Below are 20,805 nucleotides of genomic sequence, written 5' to 3'. Positions count from 1 at the left end.
TTGTACGTCGCTGTTTTTTTTTATTTTTTATTTTTATTTTATATTGTCAAAAAGCTTTTTTTGTACACTTTTTTATATTTTTTATCTTTAATGAAAGTGACAGATATTAAACTGAATAAAACTTTATTGAGTGGGCTGTTGATGTTAAAACAAGGATATAGCATGTATAGATATAGAGATATTGAAATATAGGGTGGGTAGTAGACGCAGAAGAAGAAGAAGGGGGAGGTTGAAGTGAGAGTATAGATACATGAGCGCCTGCTCGTAGTTTACCTTTTTAGAAGCGCGCTCCAGGACTTGACGGGACTTCACTGGTCCGCACATTCAACGAAAGATGGCCTGCTGTCGAAGTACCTTGGCCCTTGCCGCATCGCTTCTTTTTACCATCAGCTGTATTCTTCGCGGAACCATGGCTTCCATACCACCAGAAGGTAAAAATGCTTCCTCCCAACAAAAATTAAAATTATGGAATATAAAAATAAAAAAATAAAAAAAAATATTTAAAAGAGTTTTTAATATTCATCTACAGTTTTAAAAACTAGAACTTACGTAATTTACAAAAACCACATATAAATCAGTGTGTCTGGAATTATTTAATATCCGTAATAAATATACTTTGAGATTTAATGGTTTATTGTAACAATAAATTTGATTACAATGATTAAATTTAGTTTTTTAAGGTCATAAATTTATTAGTAGAACATTTTGACAATTTAAATATTAACAAGGAAAAAATATTTATTCATCTCTTTTAAGATATGTACATTTTTTCTATAATATTCTGTGTATGATAAGCTATTTATGTTTTTATATTGTAATATAACATCAGATAAAATTGGTCTAGCGTAGTACAAATGAACATCATACTCTGTATATCGTTAATTGTAGAATTGCCGGTACAACATTTTTTACTAGGATTGCTTTAATTTTAATTTTGTGTGTTTGATGTATATCTGTTATTTTATTAACAAATATTTTATTAAAAATATATTTATTCATAAAAAATAAAATTACAAAAATTAAAATTAAATTAATATTCCAACTGATTTTTTTTTTACATAGAAAAACAATTTTATTTATGGTTTTGTTGTTTTAGAATAAAAAAAGAAGGTAATTGGGATCAGAAAAAGTAACATTTTAACAGAAAATTCATGTTAAATTCTTTGGTTGTGAGTTTCAAACGCTTTGCATTAACATCAGCATATAACTTAAAATTATCCATTTAAAATCTGAACTATAAAAAATAATGTAATGAATTTGGTAATCCTTCGTATAACAAAATTATAGAAAACAATTACAATAAATAATGAATAATAAAATAATATAAATAATAAATTTACAATAAAATTACACATTTTATAATTTACGAATTAAAATAAGTTGATAACCTGAGATAAGTTTTAATTCACATTTTCTCGTAGTTTAACTTAATCATTACATAAATACAACTTTCTTATTTATTTATCAATTTGATTAATTCACAATCATAAATTTATTGTTTTTGAACTAAAATTGTTATTAGATATGATTAACAAGTGTATTTATTATTATGAAAGGACAATTATATAAAAATTAATTACTACATAATCATTTAAATTAATATAAATATTCATAAAAATTAAAACGTAATTGTTCCAGTATTCGCATTGTAAAAAGGGAATAGAAAACCCTTTTAAAATCTTTGGTAAAACATTTATAAATTATTTAAAAAAAACAACAATAATTTTCAATTAATATATAAAAATTATTATTTTTTTATTATAACGACACAGCAACTTTACAATCTGTTCAGCAAGATAATTGAACAATAATTAAATAAGATATATTTGAACAAAAATTAAGTTGCCATAGACCCAGCGGCTTGTGACTTAATAATGAAATTATTAAGAAAGAGCACTCCGTATGGCCATACCATAAAGTCACCTAACTGAAGCGATAAAGCAAAACAAGAATATTGTTCCTCAGCAATCTTGAAAAATCACTGATCGTGTCATCTAATAAATTGACCGCCAAATAATTCGGATGCCGATCCAAACGATTTTGATACCGTAGGCTGACCAGAGAGATTTCCTGCCGAACGATTCGCAACTTAAAATCATATGTAAGGCTATTACTTAAGTACCAGGGTATGTTGAGCATTTTCCGCAGTGTTTTTGTTTGGTAGCGTTCAAGTATATCAATACTGGAGTTGCACGCTGTACCTTACAATTCAAGCCCATAAGTCCAAACAGGTTTCAAACGGATTTGTAAATCAATAATTTACCTTCTGCTGAAAGCCGAGATCTATGTCCTATCAGCCAGTACATGTGTTTAAACTTGAGATCCAACTGTTTCTTCTTAGAAGTGATATGTCTCCCCCAAGTAAGTCGTCGATCAGGATGAAAACCCAAATATTTACAGTCTTGAGATCTCGGAATCGGAACATTGAAGATAGAAACAGGAGGAGGACAGTGTTCTTTACGAAGGGTGAACGTGACGTGCTTTTATTTTGTTTCGTTTATTTTTATTTTTCAACATGTAAGCCACGTTTCGAGGAGAGTGATACAATCTTGAATAAAATTTATGCTAAATTTATTAAAAAAAAAAAAAGTTAAAGTTCTACTACAACTTAAATATCCCAGATAAAAATTATTAATTATAAAATTGTCAATAAATCTTTTAAAAAGCAGATTTAAAATTTTTTTATTGGATTATAAGAGGGGCAAGAAATATCGTTATATGATTATTTTTTATAACGGTTATAAAAAAAATCATATAACGATATTTCTTGAGCCATTTTTGAGCGTCAATACGGTATTGACGCTGAAAAATGGTTCTACAGGGTCAAAAATATAAAATAAGATTAATATTCTTAAATTTTGTTTTTATAACTAATTTCAAAAAAAGAAGGAAGTTCACAGTTCAATCCATATGGTTTTCTTTGTTACATGTAATCGCGAGACTTACTTAACAAATGGACCAATTGTTTATTCTGTAGAGAACGTGACTCTGCTAATAACGGTATAAGTGTTTTTCGAGATAACTTAAGTTGAAAGTTTTTTTTGAATAAAAAATTACGCTGTGTACATTGACAATTTGAGGATATTCTTCTATTTTTTTTATCACGGCTTTTTATTGGGTATTGAATTATATCGATCAAATAATACTTATTTTGGTCAAACTATCTCTACCTCTGATATATAGTTTAATATCATGATCCTAATATTTAGAGTATTTTTGAGAAGAGATTCGTGAAAATTGGTTGGAAAATTTAAAGTATTAAATTTATATACAGAATTTCTTTTCTTATTTATATTAAAGGCAGTCGTAGCCCCTGTACTTTGCTATGTTAATTTTAGCTAATTGAATACTAGATCGTGGATACCGATGTACTTTGGTGGTTGGATTTCAATTAACTACACATCTTAGGAATGGTCGATCTGAGACTGTACAAGACTGCACTTCATTTACATTCATACATATCATCTTCTGAAGTAATACCTAATTTCTTTTATTTTTATTTTTTAACCTCCGGACCACCGTTAGGTATTGCTTCAGAGGATGAGATGAATGACAAGAGTAGCGTATAAAAATTCCATACCTGACCGGAATTCGAACCCGGGACCTCCGCAAGAAAGGCCGAGACGCTACCACTTGCGTCCCGGAAACCGGTGAAGTAATACCTTACGGTGGCTCAGGTGGCTAAAACAGAAAAAGAACAAAAAACAGTTTTTACTGACAAATTTGAATGTCGTTTGCAAAACAGCTGTGACGCAATTTTTAAAAAAATCTTAAAAAATTATTTGTATTTGTAATTATATTTCAGAAAATATTGAAAAATATGAGGAGAAATCCCAAAAAACGATTTTTGACCCATTACCGGTTATAACTGCCCTTAAGATTCGGATTTCTTGCACCTTTATCATTCTTTTAAATTTTTATTCACAAGATAGATTTTTTATTTATAGTCTTCTTTGTATAATAGATAAAAATTAAAATGCGGTCATACTTTACAAATTGTTAACCTTTTTAAATCATATTCAAACGCATAATCTTTAAGATCATGTGATGAATTAATCATAAAATAACTAAAACTGATTCAAAATAAACTCACCAAAAAGTGAAAAGTAATTCTGTCCAATACCTATTTTTTTCAATTAGAAAAAACCATTAAAAGCTAATTACTACCAATTTGTCAATCCTAATTTGGTATCTATCTGACAATTTTCAAATTAATATAACATTTTATATTATTTTGTTTATTTGTTTAATTAGCACGTGCCTTTTGTCAGCCACAGGATATTAAACAATAGAGTTAGTAGTTATTCATAAGATTTGAAAAATTATTTTTAAATTCAAAATATGTTCACTAATTTATTTCTAACGAATGTCTTTTTTTACCTTTTTTTATTGTCAAGTACCCATTTTGAACAATTATTCGAAAGAATTTTCCTGCAGTACAATTAATATTTTTTTAAATTATTCAATTTATTCATCTATCTTCAGATTTATTTTTAAAATGATAATTTTGTATATATATATATATATATATATATAATTTATTACACAAAGTGTAATATTTTTAATGCGTAATACTATTACGAAACCCTACAATCTAAATTATTTTTTTAAGTTCATTTTTCAGGTATTTTTATTTTCATTCTCATTACTTGACATTTTTAAAAAATATTTGTATCATCTGTCATTTCATTTTCTTCACATCACCTATGTTATTTAAAAAAAAATTAATAATTTAATATATAAATATCATGAAATCAGCGTCCCATTCTAAGTTGTGGTAGCACAGTCAAACGTTTGGTTAAAACATATATCACCGAATTATTCCTGTTTTTCATTACGTTAAAAAAATTTAATTTTTATTCTTTAAACTATGTGAAATTATTATTAGATTTCAGTCATGCGTTCCAGAATAAAAAATCATTTATGAAAAATATGTAGGCTGTTATTGTTGAATAGTAAATTAAGTTTTCATAAAATAACGAAACAGCTTTTCGTCAAAATATACAATTTTCATTTAAAAAAAAAACAAATAAATAAAATAAATTTATAACAGTTTTAAATTTTCCAATTGGTATCAAATTATATTACATTTTTAAACGTTTTATATAATTTTCCATCTTTATTAGTTTTAAATGAATTCAAAAACTAAAACCACTCCATTGAAGTGGGAATAGAGATTATAAATAAATATGAAATTATGAATTTATTAAAAAATATCATTATTATACTTTTCATTTCATTTTCATTTTCATTTTTTTTTTTAAAGTTAATCTATTTTTTGAAAAATAATGTTTAGGATTATAGATAATTATCAAAAAATACATATTTTAAAGCTACTTACGAAAAAAATAATACTTACAGAATCATTACTATTTGATAGACAGACAAAGGGCTTCTTTAATACGTGTAATAATGTTTTTGACGAAGATGATCAAAATCCGATTGAAATTGTTTGAGAAATGAGTTCAGTAGAATTCATAATCAAACTCACACAAAATTAATAAAATTTACATTTATTTAGTTAGACTATAAGTTTCAATGTAGAAATCTTCGGTGGTATATACTGAACCTTTGTCATTATATATTTTGTTTTAATGATGGATGGTTAATTAATATGTGTAGCTCTTAGCAAATCTAATTTGTTTTTTAACAAACTGACTGGCTTCTCTAGTTGCAGCTAAGCTTTGTTATATAAATATATATATATATATATATAAAACTCACTTTAGAATTTTAACGTTCATTTCAAATTGCAGTACAACAAAGGAATTTATTAACTAAATGCGATTTATATATTTTTTCTAATGTATATCTTACGGGCATTTTAATCACACTACTTTACACAGAAACGGACATTTTACTTTTTGTTGCATTAATCATGTAACTGTTAATTCTAGCAGTTACAGCTAGAATTATAAAAAAATTAATTAGCTAAGAAGATTTAAAAAAAAAGAAGTGATTATAAAACAAGAAAAAGCAAAAATTACATTTTAAATAAGATTATTTATCGATGATACCATTACTAAAATTTTGGAATATGAGTATAAATGATTACATTAGTTAAATGGTTCAGACACTTTAGTAGAAAAATTTTAATACTAGAATTTTTGGACACGTTTTAAGAATAAAATTAATTTTCTCTTTTCTTTATAAATATCAATTCTTTTTTGGTCACCTTAAATATAAATTTTAATATTTAATTTTGCTTTCTGTTTTATCTATTTATTTATTTTTTTGTTGCTTTTACGACCTCATAGGATCACTTTAGTTCAATTTCTGGGCCAGTCCATTCTGTAATCGGTTCTTCTTATTTCCGAATCGTGTGAGTCGTTTTATTGTTGCTTCTTTTCTTTTTGCCCACATTTTGTTGAGGCGTTCTGATCTTTGGCACCTGTCCACGTCTGAATACACCCTGTTGGGGTTTTTGATTTTAGGTTCAAATTTTATCATATTAGGTTTAATTAGTTTGTCGTATTTTCCAGATTTTGTGATTAGATCTTTTTTGGAGATTCTCAACTCTTCCTTATCTTTTCAGACTTACTTTATCCATTTCGGTTTTGTTGTTTTTCCCAGTATAAGTTAAATATTTGGTTTGAAAGTCTGGTGTTTTCTGTTCTAAGTGCCCCAGGAATGAAATTCTTTTTTTCCTGAAGAAATTTGTTAGTGGGGTTATTATTTTATATTCTTCTTCATTTGGGATTATCCTCCACTGCCCTTCTACTATGTTTTTCTTGTTTATGCATTTTCTGACTATCTTCCTTTCTATCTTCTCGATCCTTTCTACTTTTCCAATTTTGTATGTTCCGAAGAGAGTCTCGCTGGCGTATTGCATTTCTGGAAGAATTATGTCTGATTTTAGTTTTTGTCGATAGGCATTTTTTTATTGTATATGTTTTGGGCGGTTATATTTTGTAAGTTTCTCAGTTTTATCTTGCCAGTTTATTTTCTCATTGATGTTATGTGCTATGGTATCTCCTTGGTATTTAAATTTTTCCACTAGTTCCACTTTTAATGCATAGTGAATCCCTGACCATAATTTTAGTTTTTTCGTATGATATTTTCAAACCTATTTTTTCAGCAAATTGTTCTAGTGTTTCTATTTGTGTACTAGCGTCTTTTATGTTGTTTGAGAGGAGGGCTAGATCGTCTGCGAAACCCAGGCATTTTACTTTAATTTTTGTTCCAATTTTTATTCTTTCCGGATTTAACTTCTCCATTCTCTAATTATGTATTCTAGTACGCAGTTAAATAATAATGGGGATAATCCCCATTATTTTTATTATATTATTAATTAATTCCTTAATCTTTGTTGTGATTTAATAATTAGATGAGAAGTTCTAGGTAAGTGTATGTGCTTTGATATACAGAGAATCGAACAAATAGAGCCCTAAAAATATGATTCTTTTAATTAATAAATTAATTCATCCCAAAGCTTTGAAAAGCTTGTATCTGGGAATACAGAAATGAATATTGAAAGGTATGAAAAATTTCATGCTGACCACTATTCGAATCCGGGACCCACAGAAAGGCCGAGACGCTTCCAGTCAACTACGGAGATCGACGGAGTTGGATAAGTGGATTTAACTTTGAATAAAGAATCTTTAAATCTTGTTTTCTCTCCTGATTTTCCACTAACCTGATTATTTAAGTACAGGATATACATATATATTTATATATATATTTTTTTTTTGGAGGGGAGTTAGGCGTGACTTTATTATATAAAACATTTCTCTATTTTTTACGCCTGTTCTTGCTCCATTAAACAAGAAACAACCCCCTAAATAAATCCTTAAAAAGGACCTTCCCAAATCTACGAGATCACACCAACCAAGGTAAATTGGTTCTACAGGTCCCAGCATTATCAGGATGGACCTAGCAGAATGTGATATACACCCATTCGACCGATAGGGAAGTAGGGATTAAGGTTATATAAAAAAGGATCAGCTGGTGGAAAAGGATGTTGTAAAACCATAGACACACCTCCTCAATGTCAAACTAAAGGCACCTTCAAATAGTGGACAGATTTCCTAAAGGAATAACCTTGCTCATTCCCGGAATTTCGAAGTATCCGAATAAATGGTTTTTGATCTACCTGGATACATCTAACAAATAATTTGGATAACTCGACGTTGAGATTTGTTTAAACAAACCATCAAATAAACGTTTCCACTTAGTGAATATAATTTATTTATTTTTCATTTAATTTTTATTTTCCTTCTTTTTCAATTGTAGTTGTTTTCTTACTCCATTTTGAATTTATATACCAAAAATAATCTTTCAGTAGATAAATATTGGCTATCTGTCTCACCACGGAGTTTATTTGACATAAGTGAACTCAAAGTACTATATACTCGTAATCCGTCTAAAAATTACTTACAGAGATATTGGTAAAAAAAAATTAAAATATTAATAATAAATGAAGTAAAGTTTAAAAATCTTTTGACGGAAGTTTTTATTTTTCAAGCGATTTTTAGAAATTGTTTACGCAGAAATAAGAATAATTTTATCAAATATTTGGAAATACTTTAAAAAAGTATAAATAAATCTAATAAAAATAAATCGTCATAAATTGGTTAAATAATATTTTAAGTTGTAGAAGGTTTGATCTATTATATAGTGTACGATTTATATAAAACCAATATTTTCTACATTCTCACATCAAACCTTCATTTACTTTTATATACTAAAAAAAAACTGCATGCTTTTATAAGTAATCAGTTAAATTATAAAATTATTTTTATAATTTACTTAATTAAAGTAGGTTATTAATTTATGTTTGATTAAAATAAAAATAATATAATCAATAAAGAGGTTTATCTACTGTTAAGTAAAATTTTAATCCAAAAAGTCTTTGATTTTAAATGCCTATTAATAATAAATAACGTTTCAGAAAGTTTATGATTGTGGTGTACCGGTTGATGGAAATGCTGCTGTATTGAAAATTAGTTTCAGAAGTAATTAAACATTTTTATCCTACACATATTACGATAAAAATTAACTTTCTTCTAAAGTTACAAAAAATAAAAAATAAATAGGTTCAGTCTTTTCCAACGTAATTATTAAGTAATTTATATTAAATAATTTACTAAGAAATTTGGATATTAATGAATAAATAAATACGGGTATTTAAAAACAATTATGAACGGAATAAAATTTATTTAGGTTGTGTAATTTTACGGAGTATAATTAGCATATTTAATGAGCAATAACAATTGCTGTTATAATAAATATTGTTAATCATACAAGGTTTCGTCTAAATAAAATAAATGGTGCGATTAAACATTTTACTGGAAGGTCTCCAATTTGATTTTGCTTCAGGTATTTCGAAATGTAATCATTGTCTTAATCCTTCTTTAATTATACAATAAATAAAATCCTATTAACGCTGGCTTACGTTACTGTTTACTTCACTTCTTTGGTATGTGAAATTTTATTTTGTTTACATAGGTATTAGCCTACATATGTAAGACAGTTTGGAAAGTTATCGACCTGACAAAGAAAACATAAAACCTTTTAAGAAATTTTTCTTTTTCTTTTCAAAGTAATCATCTTATATTATATGATCATATAATATAAAACATCGATATATTTATACCGATGACTATCCAACAATAAGCGGTTATCTCAGAATTGACTTAATCATTTGAAATTAATCCTTCATTTAGCGAGCCATTTCTATAGGTTTAGGAAGAAGAAGTAATCGATGGGAGATGTGCTCGGCGCATGTGAAAGTATTTCGAAGCGTATATCATGGAGTTCTGCAACAACACTTGACTGCGTGCAAGCCTCATTATCGTGGTGAAAGAACATTTTGGTCAAATGTGAAGTTTTGTCTGCATAATACTCTTCAATTAGTCCAGTAGTGAAGCAAAATATTTTCTGATCCTATCTTTTTCCAAGTAATCTACGAGCACCACACCACCAGAATCCAAAATAAAAACTACCCGTGACTTTTCCTTTTCGCTTTCTTTGGTGCGCTTTCAATTGATCTCACCCGCTGTTTATATTGTTGATCTCAGGGATGTAATGATGAATTCATTTTTCATTTATTACCTTTTGAGAAACTCAGGAAAATCGCGTTTAAATGAGTCTCAATACCCTTGAGAAATGTTCAGTTGAATTTGTTTTTGGTTGACTGTTAACAAACGCAGCACCTATCGAAAGAAAAGCTTTTACATACCCCAAAATATCCAGTAAAAAGTAGTAAACACGGTCTATCGAGTTGTTTGTAATGTCAGCAAGCTCAAGTATCTTCAATCGAAGATCTGCATTGTGGACTTTCGTGACGATTTCATCGGTCGCAACGGTTTCTGATCATCCAGAACGTTAATCACCTTGAATGAAAGTAGGAGCACGTTTAAATTTAGAATCCTGCTATTTTACCGTGAAAAACGAAGGGGAAGAATCCTTTAAAGTGGAGTTTAACACTTTTTTGTTTGTCCGTCGGGGTTTAGAATACATAGTGAATTCTTATTTAGAAGATATACCAGGTGTAGTCATTGCCCAATTATAAAAATATAAACGATTGCTGTTAAAAGAAAAATATTTTTCAATTTTTTTTTTCAGAGGATTTTATTTCCATAAACTTGTTATATTTTACTTACTTATTCAAAATTACCGCCTGATTAATAAACTCATCTTCTGCAAAAATATCTTCTAAATTATATATATATGTTCTATTTTATATATATATATATACTAGCCTATTTTATAGTCTAGCCCACTCGTTCTCAGTGAACGGAAACGCCTCCTTGTGGTCGCTGGAGGGCTTCAGGGGGGCGGGGGTGCGGTAGAAGGCCTACACAAAATTGGGAGCGTTCAGGCGGTCTAGAAAGGGGATGGCTGATTAAAAAAAAGGCAAAACTTATGTTTTCTTGATATTTCAAACTAAAATTAAATACCTACTACACTAGGACAAAAATGATTGTATTCAAACTATTTTAACGTTACAACCAAGAGGCATACAGAAACGAATAAAAAAAAATTAAAGCTTGCATACTCTATGTTTTGACAGTATATTTCAGATTTTAAAAATCATCAAATTAAAAAAAAATCAGTAAGGAGAAAAGTTAAAAAAATTTGAAAAGTTTTTCTTCGTGCTTGATCGAGTGTATGGGGGAAACGAAATTTTTTTTAGTAAACAAAAATTAAAGTCTTAAGTTTTTTTTTAGTAAACTGAATTAAAATCTTTTAAAAACTTAAGACTTTAATTTTTTTTTTGTATGTCTACGATTTTTCTGAACCGAAATATTCCGCTTTAAAGAGAAAAGACAAATTATTTAAAGAGAAAGCAATTTTAATAAAAATACTTCCAAATATGATTAAATATGCGTTTTAATTGTTTTCACTTAAAATGGAAGTTTCAACTCAGAAATAGGATATGCCACGTTTAAAAACAATAATTGCAATTATTATTTTTAACAGATGGTAAGTTTAAAAATTTTGGGAATCGCTAAAAAAGTTTTGATTCTCAATGTGGGCGGTGGGCGAAAAAGTTTGAGAATCAATGGTACAGCCAGAACGTGGCTCCTCGGGACTCAAGTCAGCCCAGGCGAATCCCGGAGTCGACTCGGTTAATCCTGGAATTAAACCCTGGAGCTCTGTTAATCGTTCCATTAATTATGTAATGAACACCAAACTGTCAGGAAGCTTTTCTAATAAATGCTTTTTGTAACTCTAGGTGCTTTATAAGCATCAAAACCACATGTAAGACTAAAAATTGCGTAAAGTACGGTGAAAAATTGATATATGTCCTCTATTCAAGAAAGTATTAGTAACATACTGTCGCGTGTTCTGCGGCTCGATCAGGATATTGAGAGGTTATAATGTTTATATAATTACAATTTATCGGTTTAAAATGTTCAAATTACATCCAGGCAATAAAACAATCAACGATCACAAATATTAATGTCAGGATAATAGTAGTAAACGATAATTACACGACGTAAAACATAACATAATCAAAACAGTAAGCGTGACATAAAAACAGAACGAAATACTTAACGTAATCGTTAATCAAATAATAACAATCATAGTATTACACACCAAATAGTGATAAATAGTAAATAAGTAAATACAGATTACTCATAACACAGAGTTCAAAATAAATAACCGTTCGGAATTTATCGCAGGTATATAAACAGAAAACTAGTATTCAGACCCATTAACAAGAGAAACCGCTAGTTTTAACCCTTTTTAATCGATAGTCTTATAATTCACTTTCAAATCCCTTTTGTCGTCTACCTTAACGGTTTAAGAATGAAATCTATTGAATTATTTCTTTCACTTATACACTCATAGTTTTACTGTAACTCACCGATAGTACTTCTTGGTTACTAGAATTACTCATGGCGTCACTTTAATCGCATGGAACCGGATACTCTCCTTGCTGAACTGACGTCTTGCACACTCGTCTCGCAGATTCACACCCGTGACCGTCGTCGTAACGTGTTGCTGGACTAGTTCGCAGAACTCCGTCGAACCCAGACAACTCGCAGCCTCTCCTCATTGAATTCCTCGCAGAACTGCCCTTGCGGGACTGAAGCCGTAACGCCTCACAGGCTGGTTCTAATAGAAGTCTGCCGAACTGATTTTTAACTGGCCTTCCAGAGCTATTTATACTGCTAGCCTCTTTACCAGCCGGACCGTACCAAAATCGAAGCATGAGAACAGTCGACCGAAGTTTTTTCCCGTGAATTCCAAACCGGTCTCTTCTCACCGTACAATAGGTGTTCATTGTGTGTTAGCGGGCAGTATAACAAAATACGATTGTAAAACGGACCTGTACTTTACAAAAAGGGTTCTCCTTTTTGTCTCTTACTGGATTCTTCCAATTATTATATTAATTATTACTTTCATAGTAATTGATAGGAATCCATTACTCAGGCCCGAAATACCGGACTTATTACAATATACTTTCTGTATTCAGCAGGAAAAAGGAAGTAGGATGCAATTTTTTTAAATTTTACTATCACCTAATTATAAGAAGAAACAACCTGATAAAGGTATAAATAAAAATTAACATTTTAATTTGTAAAACTATATATATATATATATATTTTGGAATTATTTTGTAGAAGTTTGAAAATCGGATATACAAAAAAGAGCATAAAAATTAAGTTATGTTTTATTTTTCTATAAATAGAAATAGATCGTTTTTGTTATTTAAATGGTTTTTATTTTTTAAAGAAAATCATTTAAAAATTAATAGACCTCTTTCATTACGCAAGGTAATTTTTTTACTACGGTTTTATTTACCAAATTATAATTGTTTTACACTCCATTAAGTTTACCCTCAATAGGGGACAATAGTAAATATAACCTTATATAGACGATAGTAAAGTAAAAAATTACAAGTAATAAAGACTTTTAAACGTAATGATAAAATATTGAAAATTACATAGATTAATAACGTTTAAAATGAAGAAGAGTTGAAGCCTGTAACAAATTCTTATTACAACCGCAATTTACGCTAATATAGGAAGAAAAAAGTACTTTTGCCATCTTCTAATTATTATTTCTGCTCGAAACATACACAATGAATACTTTTAAACCATCCTTACTTAATTACAAACTAATTAGCGAATATATATTTTTTAAATCTTGCGAGTGTTTTTTAGTAGAGATTTATGAATGTAATAATATTTAAATCTGTACAATACAAAAACGGGTGAAGATAAATTTGAAATTTCTTATTTTACTTATTAAAGCATATTGTATGCTCTAAATTTCAAGTTTATTATACTTAGAAATCGCGTTGTCCAATGTGGATTTTAGTAAATCCATTATAATTTTTATAAGTAGCCGATAATTAGAGACATCATCTGAATCTTTAAAAAAGTATCAATTAGATTAATATTTAAAAAAAAATAAATAAAATTCTGGAAGCTTGTAAAGGAGTTGTGGATAAAATAACGTTTCAATTAAAAAGGAGATGGGCTCGTTTCTGGGGTAGAGTCCCTGCTAAATTTTTTGGTTGTGGTCTAGAAGACTATCTTATTATATTCTCCTCGTAATGTAACCTTTTATTAAAAAATTTCCACTTCATTGTTTAAATATTTAACTATATTTCCGTAATTAAAAAAAAAAAAAAAAATTAAATAGAAATTTTATTTACTCTTCTTTTATATCAGAGATTTTAAAAGTAAACTGACAACGTATTTTCTACCTGATTTATTTTAATTTTATTATTTTTTTTATAGTAACTAGATACTAAAATAAAAAAATCCTTTTACAACTATTGATTCGTATTCCGGGGTAAATATAAATTGTAAATGTAAATTTAATTTAAAAGATTCTTGGAGTCAAAAAATTGCAACCTTTAATTCACTAATTTACGGAGCAATAAAATATTTAAAATACAATAATAGAAAATTAAATAACGAAATAAATAACATTAAACTTATAGCTTTAAAAATGGATATGATACTAACTTAATAAATAAATTATATACCAGAATTAAAAATAAAATATACATTAAGGACAAAATAGAACAAGTTCTACTGGTGAAAATAATGAAAAACGTTCATATAAACATAGGTATTTTTTTTTTAAAGAGATGGAGGAACCCCATTTACGGGCGCCTGGGCAGTTTCGGGCTCACCAACAGGTTCCGCAAGATGTTATTAAATGCGTATGTGTTCCTGCGCACTACCGACTAAACCTCCATCCCTGGCTACCCACCGTTCCTAGTACAGCTGGTGTGCATTACTTCAGGAAGGTGGGAATACGCCCTCACACACATTTAGATACCACAGTCAACAGACACGGACCTCACAAGATACGAAACATCAGACTAAATTTCACCACATACTCCACAAAATACAATCATCACTCAGAAAACATACCGCACACTCCTCACATCACACCAAAATCAGTCACATCCAATCATATAAACAAACACTTCACAGAAAATCGAACACTTTTCTTTCTTTTTCCTGTTTAGACTCCGGTAATTATCGTTCAGATAATACGTCAGAGGATGGATGAGGATGATATGTATGAGTGTGAATGAAGTGTAGTCTAATACAGTCTCAGTTCGACCATTTCTGAGATGTGTGGTTAATTGAAACACAACCACCAAAGAACACCGGTATCCACGATTTAGTATTCAAATCCGTGCAAAAATAACTGACTTTACTAGGACTTGAACGCTGGAACTCTCGACTTCCAAATCAGCTGATTTGGGAAGACGCGTTCACCGTTAGACCAACCCGGTGGGTTACAGACAATCGAACACTAGTATAATTACCTCACGGGTCATCATCAGACGCGGGGGCGGAGTGTCCACGACCTCATCGCACCCAGGCGATCCCCACACGTACGGGGAACTCCCTAGGTTCTCAGCCGCGTGCCTGTCCGCCCCCGCACTCTCCGATGACCCCTTATTCTACCCCTACGCCTCCCAGAGGTACAGTTGCTCCATGATCTTCCTAGAAAACCTCCTTGGTACAATCGTCCAGTTTTCCGTGCTTTCCAACATGATCTGCTGTAGTTCCTGTGGGAGGAACATTTCCCTTTTATCTATGGTGTCACATAAACATAAGTCTGGTGAAACGCTTTATTTTCGAGTTACGGCTAGCGAAAGATTTTGCCCGGATTTCAACTTTTCTAATAAAACGAAGCTCTGCTATAATTTTTGAGACCCAAATTGAGGAGTAAAGTTTGTGGTTTCTTATGTAATTTGAGCTGGGAAGTAGGATACAACAGGTACCAGAACTGTAACTCCAGTAACATTTAAGATATCCGACATAAAACATAAAATTCGGTATAGAAAAACAAATTTTTTTATGTTTGTAGAACAATAGCTTTATTAAATGATTCATCAATGCGAAAAATTTAGTCACAAAACTTGTAGAGAATTTAATTCTGAGAAAATTAATGTAAATACAGGCAATAAAAAATAAATAAAAACTATTAAAAATACGTTTTTTATTGAAGCAAAACAGATGAAAAATATACAGAAAATTGTATATGAAGGGGATTTTCTTACATATTAAGAAGTAAAATATTATTAAAATTAAAAATACGCCTTCACACACATTCAGACACCACAGTCAACAGACACGGACCTCACACCCACAAGATACCAAAATTCAGACTAAATCTCACCACACAATCCACGACATCTAATCATTACTCGGAAAACATACCTCACGCCGCAGACTCCACACATCACATCAAAGCCAGTCACATCCAATCACATAAACAAACACCTCACAGACAATCGAACACCGTAGTATACTTACCTCACGGATCACCATCGGACGGAAGTAAAAATTTATTTTTGACTGAAGACAATTAAGCAATGAGTGAAAATTTAAGCAGGTCAGAAATCAAAGCCTGAAAAAACTTATTTCTATTTTATTTAGAAATAAATAGATATGAAAAATAAATCCCAAAAGTTATTCGTATTTCTCCAGTCGAAAGATATATACTTCAAATAATATTCTTCTTTTATCTGGTATGGAGACTTCATGGAGTACCACCCTTAGACTAGATATATGGGTACGCAACTCAACCGGTTAGAGGTTAATGAAAAATTACAATATTGTTAAAAGTAATAAAAAAAAAAAAAAAAAAAAAAAAAATACAGAGTAGTGATAAGAAATATTATTTTATAATTGTTTTACAGTTAAATAAACCGGATATGTTCTGTACAATCAAGAAGAAATATATTATTATTTACCTTACTTTTTTATTATTTGTATTTAAATTACTGAAATTTTTTAATTTATCATTTGTGCTTGACTACTAAAATTATCGTATAGGGTTGCAATTATAGCTAGGATTAATTAAGCAATTCTGTTTAAAGAAAAATACTGAATTTTCTGATTTTGAGTGCGATATGGATCAAAGGAGTAGTGTTTATATAATAACATCATTATCATTAGTTGCTTCAAATTTTCTTAAAAGTATACCCAAAACTTTCACCTGTTATTGCATGTGAAACGAAATAAGATGAAATTAGATACACCTAGGGGTTTTACTTTTAATTTATTGATCAGTAAAATTTTATTCATCGTTAAGACATGGCAATATTTAATTAATTAGTAACTTGTACATCAAATGAATATTCAAGAGTTCTAATGATTAATACGTCATCGATATATCGTATTATCCGAATGTAAAACGTTATATTCCTCATGTACCTTGGCATATAAAAATAAATATATAAAGTTTAGCATTTTATTGATTTATAAATACTTATAAAATTTTATTTCAGAAATTCTGAAAAATAAATTAAAAGGTAAACGTTACTTAAATAGGTAGTATACTATTTAATTTTGGCAAATGCAAACTAGACACTGAGTAAAATAATTTAAGTTTACACTATTTTTAGGTTCTACATCATTTTTGGAATTTCAAGTGAGAAAGAGAGATGGAGTTAAATAAGCAGAGCATCTTCAGCGGACATTATAGAATTTATCTCATTCTCTACATCCGTTACTAAATTTGGACTATTAGATCTTTATTACGAGGAGTAAATTTGGATTTATTTTTCTAAAAGTCCCTTATGGAATTATAATCTTTAAAGAATATAATTGATTTTATTGTAATCAATTATACTGTATCATTAATTGTATCAATTATGTATAATTGTGTCAATTAATTGATCATATTTGTATCTATTAATTGATTAATAAATACAATCAACGTTTTACAAAGATTATACAACGAATGTAGTCGTTCAGTATGTTACTAGTATTTAACATTATTACATCGTTACTTTTATTTGTAAAAAATAATAAATGCTTAAGAAAAATCAAACATTGAATCTAAAGATTAATTACTTATTTCACTTTTACCTACATTTAATTTTTTGAAACGGTTGTTTTTTTAACCAATTTATTCTTTACGGCATGCTGATTAATAATTCAGCAAAACGTCCTAGGGTTATCTCTCACTGAAATTTCGTTGTCTTTATTTTTAATAATTTGAAATAATTTTGCCTAATAAAACCACAATTAACAGTAATGACTATTATAAATTTATTTGAATTAACAAGTTATGAACCTAGTTCAGCTATGTCAACGACAATATGGGATCTTTATTATAAAAAGTTAAATTCAGCTTCAATCCAATTTGCGGTTTACTTGCTGCTCTGATTCCTGAAATTTATACCATTCAAAATATGTTTTTATTTCAAGGTACAATCCAAAATTTTCCTAAAATATTCACTGCTGTATTGAATAATTACTTATATTAGAAAAGTATTTGAATTACTTCATAAATATCTTCTATAAGCATAACCAAATATGGTGATTTTATAAACGAAAATTATTTGTATCTTTGATTTTTTTTTAAAACATTAATAAAACATTTAGATTATCTGATGTAACGAATTAATGTAGAATTGCTAAGAAATTTGATTGAAAATGACTTTTGATGTTTTCAGAAATTTTATGAAAGTTAAAAGTGATTTTATTATATTCCACAAAAAAAAAAAACTGGTAGGAGTTGCATTACTTTCCATTGAGAAAATAAACTGTATTTCAAAAAAAATAATTGCTGGAACGATTTCTAGATTTTCCCTTACAGCTGTTTTTGTTTAAATTATTTAAAGAAAATAAATTAAAACTAATTAAAAAAAAATTACTTATTTTATTTTATTCCGACCAACGTGTTAGCGTCTCTGTTTTCCATCCGGAGGTCTAGGTTGGAGTTCTGGTCGTATGTGGCATTTTATCAATAAAAAATCATTTTATCATTATCATCAATCTTCAGCTGTTACAGAGAGCCAACCAGAATGAAGAAAATATAGAGGAGTAAATTGTTGTTGAGTTTCTCTCGCTCAAATCAATAACAAACATTCAATACATTTATTCATTGTTGCGAAGGAAAAATTTTAGATATTTAATTGTGCTAAATAAAGATATTTATTTTATTTTATGTTACAAATTTTTTAGGTCTATTCTATTATCTGAAAATAGAGATTATATATGTCTCCGACCGTTTCTTTTTTTCCAAATTTTGCATTTAATTAAAAATAATGTATAAAGGAGTCAAATAATTTCATTATCAATGTAAAATTTTGAGGTTTTGAGTGATAAAAATGGAACAATTAGACAAATTAAATGATACATTTTTAAGAAAAAGGGTAACGTTTTTTACCAACTTTTATCTTTAAAATGAGGCCGAATGTTCATGTTTTTGAATATATAATTATTATAATACCAATAAAAATTGATTGAGCAATTTTAAAATTTCGCTTAAATTCATCAAAAATATTTGCGAATTAGGAATCAAATACTCGAAGATCAAAAATTTGCAAATATGTACGATAGACAACTTATTAAGAGTGTCCCTCGTGTTTATTTTCTAACAATTTTATTTCCGGCTAAGATATTCTAAAAAAGAAACAAAATTATATATTTGCATTTTTATCATGGGAAAGTTTGAAAATTTTTGCTGAAATTTTATTTGTTACTAAAGCATTAGTTTTTCTTGTTTTCTTAAGATTATTCTAAACCACCTAAATAAAAAGTCAAAAATGAAAAATTCATAGATTTCCCCCACCCAGTCGGAAAACTTGCACAAAAGATTAACACGATATCTGTCCCATACATACATAAAATATTTATATACATATTGATCAAGTTAGAATAAAATCCGTTTATCCAATGTGAATATATTTAGTGAAAGGCTAAATTATCTTCAGATATGAACACACGTACATGCGTACATCTATCTGAAAAAAATTTTGATGAACTCGGTTGATCTTTTTGACTGAGCAATAACATTTGTTATATAGACATAAACATAAAAAGTGTATCACGAAGTTCTCCCGGTACTTTCATAACTTATTTTACTCTTGAAAATAATGGAAAAAGTTCATATAAATATATGTCCTAAAATGCTTCGTTTACAAGTTACGGGAAGTGAAAGATTTCGTTCGGGTTTCAATTATTCTGGTGAAATGAGGTTTTAATAGAATTTTTATACCGTTAATTAAGGAGCAGAATAGATGACTTTTTATGAATTTTGATTTGAAAAATCTAATAAAATAGGTGCCAGAATCGTATATGCAGTAATTTTTGAGAAATCTGGGGTGAAAACCAATAAATTGAGGTAAAAAATCTTGTTTTTTATGTTTGACGTACAATAACTTTGTTTAATAGGTAAAAAACATAACATTTTTAATCAAAACTTCTAAAGAATTTAATTTAAAAAAAATGGTTTAAGGTACATTGAAGAAACCAAAGAAAATTTTGAAAAATTTCAAGTTATTTAGAAATATTACATTACTAAATTTGTCGTTAAAGTACTTATTAAATATTAACAAAAACCAAATTATTTTTTGGTAATGTAAAAAATTTGTAAAAACAAAATTTACTGTTAAAAAATTAAAAAAAAAAACTGGCAATTACACTACTATTGTAAAATAAAAATATATAAATAGAAATTATATAATTTTTTTTATTAATGACAGAAAAAAAATTATATGAAAAATTATTCTTTCAAAGTTGGCAATAAAATAGCGGCTGATCATTCTTATACGTATATTACCTGGAAAAGAATTACCAGAATCTAGTTGGAAGTAGAAGTTTATACGGAAGGTAACCGTAATTTTATGAAATAATATCTGATGTGATTTATATAGTGTAAAATATAAAATTTTATTAGTATGTGAGTATGAAAACACTCGTTTGTATTTTATAAATAGAAGTTATATTCCAATATTCTATCGAAACCTTCATGTTATTTATTTAAAAATTAAAAGATGAATATTTTTTTTTTTGTTTTTGTCTCGGAGACAGGCGGAAATTGTTTTATACGTATGCGTGTGTCTCAAAGTCATTTTTC

General features: G+C 28.5%; 1 protein-coding gene across 1 annotated transcript in view; it reads left to right on the top strand.

The window, feature by feature from the left end:
• Nucleotides 1-289: 289 nt before the first annotated feature.
• LOC142327607 (uncharacterized) overlaps nt 290-20,805 on the top strand; it is a 190,571-nt gene continuing 170,055 nt past the window's right edge. The window contains exon 1 of the mRNA XM_075370805.1: nt 290-431. Within this exon, the coding sequence (XP_075226920.1) occupies nt 335-431 (97 nt within the window). The 5' untranslated portion in view covers nt 290-334. The remainder of the gene's footprint in view (nt 432-20,805) is intronic.

This window comes from Lycorma delicatula, chromosome 7 (assembly GCF_047948215.1).
Source record: "Lycorma delicatula isolate Av1 chromosome 7, ASM4794821v1, whole genome shotgun sequence".
Classification (NCBI taxonomy): domain Eukaryota; kingdom Metazoa; phylum Arthropoda; class Insecta; order Hemiptera; family Fulgoridae; genus Lycorma; species Lycorma delicatula.
Note: the sequence above shows the minus strand (reverse complement) of the source record. Positions and strands in the feature narration are given on the sequence as shown.